Raw genomic sequence first — 13079 nt, 5'->3', positions numbered from 1 at the left:
TTATACCTTATAAATAGAAAAAACACATTCTTTTCAAATTCCCACAAATATCCTACAGGATATTACAAAAATAGACCATGTGGCAAGGCTGTGACAAAAATCTCAAAAAACTCTAAAAAGTAATCACACTGATCTTGTTTTAATATTCACAAGACAGTGACACTAAGGAACTTCTTACAAGAGAACCACTTGTCATCATCACCATCATCAAGATGCTTGGAATCACATCTGAATATGATATCTCTCAACAAGGTCATGCTTAGATATCATTATTCTATAAATATTTACCATAACAATTTTGTTTTTAAAAAGGACTCAAATTACTAGGAGTCTTAAAAACATGAAGAAATAATTTTCTTGACTTTCTGTTCAGTAATCCCCCAGTAGAAATGCTTATTTTCAGCCTTTATTTATACTAATAGGAATGTCAATTTGCACTGAAAAAGACACAGTAGCAACATACAAGTTCAAGAAAATAAAGGAAAAAAAAAATCCATAAGAACTGAGAGATTATATACCAGACACAAAAGGACAAAGAAAATCTAGAGGGGAAAACACATTATAAAAAAACAAATTTCTTGGAGTCCATTGTATTTTACCTGCTTTGTTCCCCATAACGTTCCCAGTATTATTCATAAATGTGTCTACCAAGACAAACACCATTCATCCACAAAATAAGCAAAGAAAATAGTTATTTTTATTTCAGTTTGTTAAAACAGTTAGGAGAAGAACTTGTGGCAAAAAGACACTACTAAAAAGAAAAAAGAAAAAAAAAAAAAGAGTGTGCTATCAAATAAAAGGAATGAAAAACCAGAGATTTCAGATGTGCTGTGTTCAGTCGCTCAGCCGTATCCAACTCTTTGAGACCTCATGGACTGTAGCCTGTCAGGCTCCTCTGTTCATGGGATTTTCCAGGCAAGAATGCTGGAGTGGGTTACCATTTCCAACTCCAGGAGATCTTTCCAATCCAGGGATTGAACCCACGTCTCCTATATTGCAAGTGGATTCTTAACTACAGAGCCATTTAGGAAACCTTTAGATTTCAGTTAAACTAAATCAAATAAGCATGAGTTTCCTCCAAATAAATAGAAAACTCCAACTAGCAATCATAAGAGTTGGTAATCTCCAGACTGCCAAAGAACACAAATTCAATTTCTCTGTATCACTGATGTTATTCTGTGAGTTCAACGGAAGGCTTTATGATAACCAGATCCCACTGGGCAGTGTTTAAGATATAGCTGCCTCACAATTAATTTTATGAACACATCCAATAAATCTCTTTATTGTAATGGGCCAATATGTTATGCAATAACTGCATCTCAATGACAAGGACTTAATATTCAGATGTTTGATCTCTATTGAAAGTGCAAGTGTTAGTCACTGAGTTGTGTCTGACTCTCTGCAACCTAAGGACAGTAGCCCACCAGGCTCCTCTGTCCATGGAGTTCTCCAGGCAAGGATACTGGAGCGGGTAGCCATTCCCTCCTCCAGGGGATCTTCCCGACCAGGGATCGAACCCAGAGCTCTTGCAGCGCAGGCAGATTCTTTACTGTCTGAGCCACTGGGGAAGTTTTCAATCTCTATTAATGTTGCAAAATTTGAAAGAAAAACCCTTAGGTAACTCACAGTGTGTGAGACGCTTTATATTCTATGAGTCATGGGCAGGGCAGTGATCTCCCCATTAGCATAATGAAAAAAGGCATTATTTCTCCCTCCTCTGAACATCCCTAGTACTTCCTGTCTCTATCACACATCTGGCACACTGTTTTGAAGTAGTAAACTTTCCACATGCACCTGGCTATTTGGTGCGTATGCCTTAAGGGCAAGCCACACCTTCTATTTATTGGAATCTTCCAAACAATACCTCACAAGTAGGAGATGATTTTTCAACATTAATGGACTGTTGGTAATTAGCTGAGTAATGCCACTAACATATCCTTCCTTCAACAACACCTCTGCAGCACGGCTATCTGCTCTGTACTCCAGAGGGCCAATACTTTCCTGAAAATTCTCTGAAAAATTACAATGAAGCAAACAAGGTCCACTGAAAATAACTAGGTTCTAAGTAAGTCATGTTAGATAAAAGGAATAAATTTCCTTTAAATGAATCCTAACTCTAATCAAAGATTATCAAATATCTAGGTTATAAAAGAATCGTGCTTCTGTGCTTAGTCGCTCAGCTGTGTCTGACTCTTTGAAACCCCATGGACTGTAACCTGCCAAGCTCCTCTGTCTACCCATTGAATTTTCCAGGCAAGAATACTGGAGTGAGTTGCCATTTCCTACTCCAGGGGCTAGAAAAATGGGATGGGTCCTAACCTTGTTTTAAGTTCCTGCCTCCGGATTGGAAAACGACAGCAGCAAAACAAAGTATCAGCATCTACCCTCACTCTTTCCCTGTGCTCCTGACTTTCCTTACTCAGTCAGAAGCCACCTAACCTCTAGACCTTTCGAAACATTCCCATGGCTCCTGGTCTTCAGCAATTCCACTGTATAATGGCTCTCAAACTTTAACATGCATCAGAACATCCCTAAAGATCTGCGGAAACACAAAAGGCTGGGCTCCACACAGAGGATTTCCTGTTCAGTGGGTCTAAAAGTGAAAGTGAAGTAGCTCAGCCGTTTCCAACCCTGTGACCCCATGGACTGTAGCCTACCAGTCTCCTCAGTCCATGGAGTTTTCCAGGCAAGAATACTGGAGTGGGTTGCCATTTCCTTCTCAGTGGGTCTAGGGTGAGCCTAAGTATCTGCATATCTAACAAGGCTTCAGGTGACACGGGTGTTACCCATCCAGGGATCCACTTTGAGAACTTTGACTATCCTCAAATGCTCCCCTATTTCTGTTACAATTATTGTGCTTAATTGTTGTTGTTGTTCAGTCCCTCAGTTGTGTCTCTTTGCTACCCCATGGACCGCAGGATGCCAAGCTTCCCTGTCCTACACTATCCCCTGGAGCTTGCTCCTACTCATGTCCGTCGAGTTAGTATGCCATCCAACCATCTCATTCTCTATCACCCTCTTATCCTGCCCTGAATTTTTCCCAGCATCAGGGTCTTTTCCAGTGAGTCAGCTCTTCGCATCAGGTGGCCAAAGTACTGGAGCTTCAGCTTCAGTATCAGTCCCTCCAATGAATATTCAGCACTGATTTCCTTTACCATTGACTGGTTGGATCTCCTTGCAGTCCAAGGGACTCTCAAGAGTCTTCCCCAACACCACATTTCAAAAGCAGCAATTCTTCGGTGCTCAACCTTCTTTATGGCCCAACGTTAACATCCATACATGACTACTGGAAAAACCATAGCTTTGACTATATATACCTTTGTTGGCAAAGTAATGTCTCTGCTTTTTAATATGCTGTCTAGGTTGGTCATAGCTTTTCTTTCAAGGAGCAAGTGTCTTTTAATTTCATGGCTGCAGTCATCATCTGCAGTGATTTTAGAGCCCAAGAAAAAAAAGTCTGTCGTTGTTTTCATTGTTTCCCCATCTATTTACCATGAAGTGATGGGACCAGATACCATGATCTTTGCTTTTTGAATGTTGAGTTTTAAGCCAGCTTTTTCACTCTCCCCATTCACTTTCATGAATAGGCTCTTTAGTTCCTCTTCACTTTCTGCCATAAGGGTGGTGTTATCTGGATATCTCAGATTATTAGATTATTGATATTTCTCCTGGCAATCCTGATTCCAGCTTGTGCTTCATCCAGCCTGGCATTTCACATGATGTACTCTGCATGTAAGTTAAATAAGCAAGGTGACAACATACAGCCTTGACATACTTCTTTCTCAATTTGCAACCAGTGTGTTGTTCCATGTCCAGTTCTAACTGTTGCTTCATGACCTGCATACAGATTTCTCAGGAGGCAGGTCAGGTGGTCTGGTATTTCCATCTCTTTAAGAATTTTCCACAGTTTGTTGTGGTCCACAAAAAAAGGGTATGGCACAGTCACTGAAGCAGAAATAGATGTTTTTTGGAATGCACTTGCTTTTTCCATGATCCAATGGATTTTGGCAACTTGATCTCTGGTTCCTTTGCCTTTTCTAAGTCTGGCTTGAACATCTAGAAGTTCTCGGTTCATGCACTGCTGAAGCCTAGCTTGGAGAATTTTGAGCATTACTTTGCTAGCCTGTGAGACGAGTGCAATTATGCAGTAGTCTGAACATTCTTTGGCATTGCCTTTCTTTGGGATTGGAATGAAAGCTTTTTCCAGTCCTGTGGCCACTGCTGCATTTCCCAAATTTGCTGGCATATTGAGTGCAGCACTTTCACAGCATTATCTTTTAGGATTTGGAATCCCATCACCTCCACTAGCTTTGCTCACAGTGACGCTTCCTAAGGCCCACTTGACTTTGCATCCCAGGATGTCTGGTTCCAGGTGAGTGATCACACCATACTGGTTATCTGGCTCATTGAGATCTTTTTCATATAGTTCTGTGATTTCTTGCCAGCTCTTCTTAATATCTTCTGCTTCTGTTAGGTCCATACCATTTCTGTCCTTTATCGAGCCCACCTTTGCATGAAATGTTCCCTTAATTTTCTAGAAGAGATCTGTAGTCTTTCCCATTCTATTGCTTTCCTCTATTTCTTTGCACTGGTCACTTAGGAAGGCTTTCTTATCTCTCCTTGCTATCCTTTGGAACTCTGCACTCAGATGGGTAAATCTTTACTTTTTTCCTTTAGCTCTTGCTTCTCTTTTTTTCTCAGCTATTTGTAAGGCTTGCTCAGACAACCATTTTGCTTTTCTGCATTTCCTTTTCTTGGGGATGGTTTTGATCACCATCTCCTGTACAGTGTTATGAACCTCCGTCCATAGTTCTTCAGGCACTCTATCAGATCTAATCCCTTGAATTTATTTGTCACTTCCACTGTATAATGTAAGGGATTTCATTTAGGTCATACCTGAATGGCTTAGTGGTTTTCCCTGTTTCCTTCAATTTAAGTCTAAATTTTGCAATAAGGAGTTCATAATCTAAGCCACAGTCAGCTCCCAAGCTTGTTTCTGCTGACTGTATAGAGTTTTTCCCTCTTAAGCTGCAAAGAATATAATCAATCTGATTTTGGTATTGACCATCTGGTGATGTCCATGTGTAGAGTCATCACTTGTGTTGTTGGAAGAGGGTGTTTGCTATGACCAGTGCATTCTCCTGGAAAAATTCTGTTAGCCTTTGCCCCACTTCATTTTATATTCCAAGGCTAAAGTTGACTGTTACTCCAGGTATCTCTTGACTTCCTACTTCTGCATTCCAGTTCCACATAATGAAAAGAACATCTATTTTTTGGTGTTAATTCTAGAAGGTCTTGTAGGTCTTCATAGAACCATTTGACTTCAGATTAATTAAAATCAATTTTAAAGTTGAATTCTTTCTTTAGATGAAGTTTGGTTTCTTTATCTACTATTCTAAATTAGAGTCGGACATAAGGTGTGAATGGCAAACACCATCTTTGTGTGGAGCTTTTCAGCACAATATCAAATGGTTTTGAACAAATAAAGGGTGACTCACTGTAAATTTTCTAGTTTCAAAATGTCACACAACCATTTGCACCAGGTAACCACCTCATCGGGCAGCACCACACTAGTTAATGAATTTTCATTATTCTGGGGATGCACATATAATTCTTTCTGCCAGGAATGTTTTTTCCTCCCTCTTACATGGTTATCTTTTCTTTTTCCAGGTCTAAGCTCAGGGGTGATTTATACAGGGAAGTCTTCTTTTTCTTCCTATTCACCAGGTCAAAACCTCCTACTATGGGCTCTCATAGTCAACCGATTTCCCTCCCTGGTAGTCCTTGTCATGATTGCATTTTTTTTACAGTTGTTTATATAAGTATTTTATTAACAGGTATTTTCCACACTGGACTGTAAGTTCTAGAGAGATAGGCAAGATTTTCAGTTTTAAACACTATGATATTTTCAGTGCTTAGCATACATAAGATGTTCCAGTGAAAGCGGCGAAGATCTGAGCTTTTTCAGTCCTAAGAGAGATAAAAGAAAGCACTGCTTTCTACAGTCTGCCACAGTAGCTGCTTTTCTGACACACCCCCCCCCCCCCCGCCGCCCACACACACACTTACCTTTTCTGAATAGTTCTTGGAGGCTTTCGGCACTCTGATTTAATACAGCCCATATTTCTTCCTCCTGCAGTGGTCCACCCCGAACTTCCAGGGCCTCAGCTAGTGACACGTGCATATTACCTACGAAACAAAGGTAACAGATGGTCTACACATCAGCCAATTCACTGCATTTGCAGTAGTGAAAGTTCTCCATCGGCAATGAGTCTATGAAGTCCCTGTCCACCTAAGTTCTCAATATGGCCTTCAATATATACACTACATAGTCCTACAGCTTCAAGTAGTAGACAGAAAGGACTTAGAGGAAAAGAACTCTCACAACAACATATGCCCTAGCCCAATACGGTCAACTTCAGAGACAGACCTGGAGAACGGCCATAGTGGTGTAACAGGGAAGAACAAAACCTGACTCCATGTTGGATCTGTTTCTTTACCCTTTGCTTTTTTTATGTTTGTTACTATAACCACTAGAAGGACGCTGTCCATAGCTAAAAGCATACACAATGGCCTGCCTCGAGGAGCCCTGCCCCTCTGACTGAATGTTAAACAACTGCCTTCGTTCAATTCACAGGAAGACACTCTGACCCTGCCCACCTGTGAAAGGCTGCAGAGAAGAAATGAACACATCTCCTCTCTGATGCTGGCCAACCCAGGAGATATTTTGCAAGAATTACGTCTTTCTGATTTTACTTTCTCACCTCCTCCCCCTCTTATAAAAGAAACTGGCAACCAGACCCTGATAAGATGGTACTGGAGGACACCAGTCTGCCATCTTTTCAGACACTTGGATTCCTGAATAAAGTCGCTATTTCTCCTCTCCTGATTTACTGGCCTGTCCCATGGACGGAGGAGCCTGGAAGGCTGCAGTCCATGGGGTCTCGGAGAGTCGGACACGACTAAGCGACTTCACTTTCACTTTTCATTTTCATGCATTGGAGAAGGAAATGGCAACCCACTCCAGTGTTCTTGCCTGGAGAATCCCAGGGACGAGGGAGCCTGGTGGGCTGCCATCTATGGGGTTGCACAGAGTCGGACACGACTGAAGTGACTTAGCAGCAGCAGCATGTGGCAAGCAGATCAAGCCTGATTTGGTGACAGTGGTGACTACTTCATGGCAGAAGAGAGACTCAAAGTACCAGAGACACCAAAACTACAGACGATTACATCAAAGCAACCAGATTCGAGTTCCAGGTTTCATTCTATTCATCCAAGGTAGAAAGAATAGAGAGGAGATCCAATGACCATGGTGGAAAAAGTTAGAAATAAGATGGACACATTTTTTTTCCATTCACTGATTTCTATATTTCTCAAAATATACTATAATTTTGCACTAAGTAAACTTAAATATTTCTAGACTCAGCTTTTGCTGCCAACTTACCATTTGCCCCTGGCAAAGCCATTTTACATCTAAACTTCAGTCTTCCATATGTGGCGCAGGAACAACAATGCCATTTTGAGGTGGCTGTGGTAAGGAAAGAAGCTATGCTCATAATCACGCTTTGTAATCTAAAACACTATACAAGTTGAATTAACAGAAAATCAGAAAGGTGCCTCTGTTGTGACATTTTTGTAAGGTCAATTTTTTTTAAAGCATTCAATGTGTAGGCAATATATTGATGAAACGAGATTTTCCATAGGGCTCAATGATCCTTTTTTTCACTTTGGAAGAGGGAAATGCAGCTAGTCAAAATTGTCCTTTATAAGTTTTCCTAAATTAACCTTCCTTGAAAAGAAAATTGCTCTTTGTAATGATCACTGAGATTTCTACACTAACCAAACTAAATTAAGAATAATGTGTATCTATTGATAGGCAGAAGCAGTGGGTTTGGAAAAGAAACTAGAAGGAGTAGAAAATGTTAAATACTTATTTTCTGTAATTATATCCTTCATTAAACTTTAAGAGATGTTTTAAAAATAAACATTTTTTTCTGATAAAAGTTGACTTTGCTTACTCAGCTAGCAAGAAAACCTAATATTTTCTTTTAATTTACATTTATGATACTTTAACCCAGATGGAAAAACATCAACTACAGTTCTATACATGAGGCCAGCTTTGTGCTATTACTGTCCTTTTCACATGTTTACTATAGCATTTAATTCTTAGAGTCTGCCTTGAGGGGTGCCTACTTAAATGAGCAATGTGGTGGTTAGAGGGAAAATGTAAGATACTGCTTTGAAAAAGTCACAGAGTTTTATCCAGCTTGAACAAGAAAGGGATCATTTATCCAGATCCCCTCTCCTCCAACTCTCGAAGTTTCTCATGTATTTTATTATATGATAGCACAGTAATGGCACAGTTTTTGAATCAAAAAAAAAAATAGAAGCTTCATTCTTTTCTAAAAGGTATCTGAATAATCTTCTACATAAAACACTATACTAAATTGGAAATTTCAACAGAAGATACTATTAGCCATCAGAATCCAACGAGACTTGTGAGAAAGACTAATCTGTAGCAAAGTTCCAAAGCGATATGAATGAGAACCAGTTAGATAGCTCTAAAGCCTACACACAGGGTATAAACAGTAGGGAGAAAATTGCATAAAGAGAATTTCTTTGAAGACAGCTGTACTGATTCTCATGCTTCTTCCAGTGGGAGGCGGTGGGAACGGGTGTTTGGTATGTGTTCCCTGGAGGTAGGGAGGACACCATAGACTTGAGCTTGATACTTCAGGAATCTGAAGGCTTAGGCTAAGACAGCAGTCAGAGGGAGGAGAGGGCACACAAGAGAGCTGGCGGAGGAGGCCAGCTCTATTGACTCTGATATTAGCTGGGTGGGGGAGGGGAAGAGGGGCGAGGAGCAGGAACACATAGCTCGGAGTTAATGAAATCTTACCCAGATGATGAAAATGTCCCCAAATTTAGATTGTGGCAATGGTTGCAGAACTCTGAAGGTATATTTTAAAAAGGTGAATTCTATGGTATGTCATTTATATCTCAATAAAGCTGTTTAAAAAAAATGGACTTTCCCCGGTGGCTCAGTGGTAGAGAATCTGCCTGCCATTGCAGGGGACAGGGGTTTGATCCCTGGTCCAGGAAGATTCCACATGCTGTGAAGCAACTGAGCCCGTGAGCCTGCAAACTGCAACTACGGAGCCCATGTGCCGCAACTACTGACGTCCACGCACCTGGAGTCTGTGCTCCACAAGAGAAGTCACTGCTATGAGAAGTAACTGGAGAGTAGCCCCCGCTGGACACAAACAGAGAAAACCGACTCAAAGAAATGAAGACCTGGTGCAGCCAAAAGCAAATTTAATTAAGTAATTACTTACAAAGCTGTTAAAAAAAATTCTACCTGGCGTACCGCCTGAGGTTCCCAGACTACTGATGAGGAGGAGGAAGAAACGAGGAAGCATTAGAAAAGGAAGTATGAGGGGAGAGGGAGTAGAGGAAGAGGAAGAAGATTTGGGTATTGGCTAGAAGGAAAATCTTTTTGAAGTGTCACATGAAGGATAGCTCCAGTGGAGGAACCCCATGAAAACACAAGAAAAAAGGTCAGCCTTAAGCACACAATGAATCAGAGAGTGTGAAGCCATTTTATAACAAAAGGCTAGTAAAAAATTGTTTGCCTCTCTACCCCTAGTTTAAATCCCGATGGAATCAGATACAGCAACTGGCAAATGGATGAGGAGATGAGCAACAAGAAGGGAAGCCAATCACACTGCTTCCCACTTACTGCTAATCCCAGCCAGGGGAAGGAACTGGTTCATCTTTGAATAAAGACTGAAATGTTAATTAATATATAGACAAGACTTTTAATTATCAGAGAAAGTGAAAGTAAAGTCTGAAGTCTGAAAGAAAGAAAGCGTTAGTCACTCAGTCATGTCCGACTCCGTAGCCCACCAGGCTCCTCTGTCCATGGGATTCTCCAAGCAAGAGTACTGGGGTGGGTTGCCATTCCCTTCTCCAGGGGATCTTCCCGACCCAGGGATCGAACACGGGTCTCCCACATTGCAGCCAGACGCTTTACCGTCTGAACCACCAGGGAAGGCCTAATTATTGGAGAAGGGAATGGCAACCCACTCCAGTATTCTTGCCTGGAGAATTCCATGGACAGAGGAGCCTGGCAGGCTACAGACCATGGGGTCACAAAGAGTCAGACATGACTGAGTGACTAACACTTTCTTTCTTTCTTTCAGACTTTTAGTTAAAGAAATAACATTATATTTTCAACATATGTGACTGCAGTTATTATTCTCAAAGGATGAATAGAGAAGCATGAACTTGAGTTTCATATAAAGGCAAAAGAATAACTTCCCCTCGCGAAGGTAAAAGAGAAAGACAGGAAGGAGGGAGGGAAAGATGGAGGGAAGGCAGAAAGAAAGAAAAGTGAGGGGTAAAATAAGATGCTTATGATTACCTATTGTAAAGCAAATGCTATATTCTCACACACACCATATTAAATATTAAGATACTGGTTTTTGTTGTTTAGTTCCAACTCTTTGTGTCCCTATGGACTGTAGCCTGCCACGTTCCTCTGTCCACGGGATTTCCCAGGCAAGAATACTGGAGTAGGTTGCCATTTTCTTCCTCAGGGGATCTTCCCCACCCAGGGATGGAACCTGTGTCCCCTGCACTGGCAGGTGGATTCTTTACCGGAGCCACCTGGGAAGCTTTGAGATAGGTTTTTAAAAAATATTTTTTATTGTGGTAAAAAGTCTTCTAATATAAAACATACTATTTAAACCATAATTAACTGTACAGTTCAGGGGCACCAGGTACATTCACATTGTTGTGCAACTCTCACAAGACCCATCTCTGAGTTTTTCACCTTCCTAAACTGAAACTCTGTCCCCATTAAACAGTAACTCCTCATTCTGCCTTTTAACTCCCTCTGCCAAATCCTGGCATCTACCAATGTACTTTCTGACTGTATGAATTTAACTATTTTAGGTATAAAGAAATTGGTTTTTAAAATAAAACCTTCCCATAAATAAGAATAAGAAAAATCAAAAGTAACTACCAGACAACAGAATTTTTTCTGTCTACAAAAATTACACCTTTATTGCTTGATTCAGTCAGGTCTGATTTATATGTTGTTAATCCTCTTTAAAATTTTAAAATTTGCCTATTTAGTGTAAGATCTGTATATATCTCTGGTTGGAATTTATTAGTCCACCAAAACATAGAAGGAATATATGTCTTTAGACATAATATCATCTAGCTAACACAAAAGATTAGACACTTTAAATGTATTAACTTTGCTAGAAAAGAGGTTTACTGTTTTTAAAAAAAACGGCCTCAACCCTCTAATCACCCAGTCTCAAGATAACATGTTAAAGTGGTTTTTTAAAATTCAAGCAAATAACACATAACTATAGATTATAAATTGTCTACCATCACCAAGTTTGGCAACTACTATCATCATCATTTCCCTCTCTGTTATTTTTATTCACCTTTACTATAGCTCTCCAGATCAGTAAGTCTGAAAGGGAATGAAGAAAGGGAATGAAAGAGATGCAGAAGTAGAAGAGGGATGCAACAAAAAGGAAGTAGAGAAAAAATAAATAAATCTTAAGAGGGAAAAAGTTATGAACATTCTAAAGAGTTTATTACTTTAACTGTTTCCTTTGGACACATTATGAGATAACCTGGGGTGCAGATAAATGACTGGCATTATTTTACTATCAAAAAGGTCTCACTTTACAATACACATAAGCATAAAATTCACTTTTATTTCCTTAAAAGTGGTAGGTTACATGAGAACCACATTGTTGGAAAGACTATCAAATAATCATTTATTATGTTTTATTTATTATTATGTTTTATTATCATCATTATGTTTTTGGTTAGTTCAGTCGCTCAGTCGTCCGACTCTTTGCGACCCCATGAATTGCTGCATGCCAGGCCTCCCTGCCCATCACCAACTCCCGGAGTTCACTCAGACTCACGTCCATCGAGTTGGTGACACCATCCAGCCATCTCATCCTCTGTCGTCCCCTTCTCCTCCTGCCCCCAATCCCTCCCAGCATCAGGCTCTTTTCCAATGAATCAACTCTTCACATGAGGTGGCCAAAGTATTGGAGTTTCAGCTTCAGCATCAGTCCTTCCAATGAACACCCAGGACTGATCTCCTTTAGGATGGACACTGGTTGGATCTCCTTGCAGTCCAAGGGACTCTCAAGAGTCTTCTCCAACATCACAGTTCAAAAGCATCAATTCTTTGGTGCTCAGCTTTCTTCACAGTCCAACTCTCACATCCATATGTGACCACTGGAAAAACCATAGCCTTGACTAGACGGACCTTTGTTGGCAAAGTAATATCCCTGCTTTTCAATATGCTATCTAGGTTGGTCATAACTTTCCTTCCAAGGAGCAAGTGTCTTTTAATTTCATGGCTGCAATCACCATCTGCAGTGATTCTGGAGCCCAAAAAAATAAACTCTGACACTGTTTCCACTGTTTCCCCATCTATTTCCCATGAAGTGATGGAACCAGATGCCATGATCTTAGTTTTCTGAATGTTGAGCTTTATGATTTTGGTTAATATAGGTATTATTGTCATGACCTTAATAATGTGCCCACAGAGTTAGATAAAATCACAAAAAGATTCTAATGATGTCATTTTAATCCTGAAGGATTTGTGGTACTCAGCAAATAGGAAACACATAAAAGTGATTTCAAAAAGAACTAAACAGTAAACAGATTGACTTGAATCCACTCAAGTGGTATGACAATTTGTCTGGGGATTGACTAATGAACTTGGACCATTTAAATAGATTCTAAAGAAACAGAACTGTAAGAGTACATTACCTAGAGACAAATGAAAACAAAAGCTCAACAGTCCAAAAGTATGCAGCAAAAGCAGTTCTAAGAGGGAAGTTTGTAGCAATACAATCTTATCCCAAGAAACAAGAAAAATCTCAAGTAAACAACTTAACCTCACACCTAAAACAACTAGAGAAAGAAGAACAAACAAAACTTAGGCAGTTAGTAGAAGAAAGGAAATCATAAAGATGAGGACAGAAATAAATGAAAGAGACAAAGAAAACATGCACAAAGACCAATGAAACTAA

The 13079-nt window shown here is 40.1% G+C and overlaps 1 protein-coding gene across 11 annotated transcripts in view; it reads right to left on the bottom strand.

The window, feature by feature from the left end:
• The window catches only part of PTPN13 (protein tyrosine phosphatase non-receptor type 13), a 221429-nt gene that overhangs the window by 162584 nt on the left and 45766 nt on the right, over window positions 1-13079 (bottom strand). For 9 of the 11 annotated variants that reach the window (XM_070372644.1, XM_070372650.1, XM_070372645.1 and 6 more), the window contains exons 2-3: window positions 7445-7528; window positions 6070-6189 (exon numbers count right to left, since the gene is read on the bottom strand). In XM_070372644.1, coding sequence (XP_070228745.1) covers window positions 6070-6189; window positions 7445-7466 — 142 coding nt within the window. In that variant the 5' untranslated portion in view covers window positions 7467-7528. The remainder of the gene's footprint in view (window positions 1-6069; window positions 6190-7444; window positions 7529-13079) is intronic. The other 2 variants (XM_070372648.1, XM_070372649.1) reach the window with 1 other exon arrangement.

This window comes from Bos mutus, chromosome 6 (assembly GCF_027580195.1).
Source record: "Bos mutus isolate GX-2022 chromosome 6, NWIPB_WYAK_1.1, whole genome shotgun sequence".
NCBI lineage: Eukaryota > Metazoa > Chordata > Mammalia > Artiodactyla > Bovidae > Bos > Bos mutus.
The sequence above is the reverse complement of the archived record's forward strand: the minus strand, read 5'-3'. Positions and strand labels throughout refer to the sequence as shown.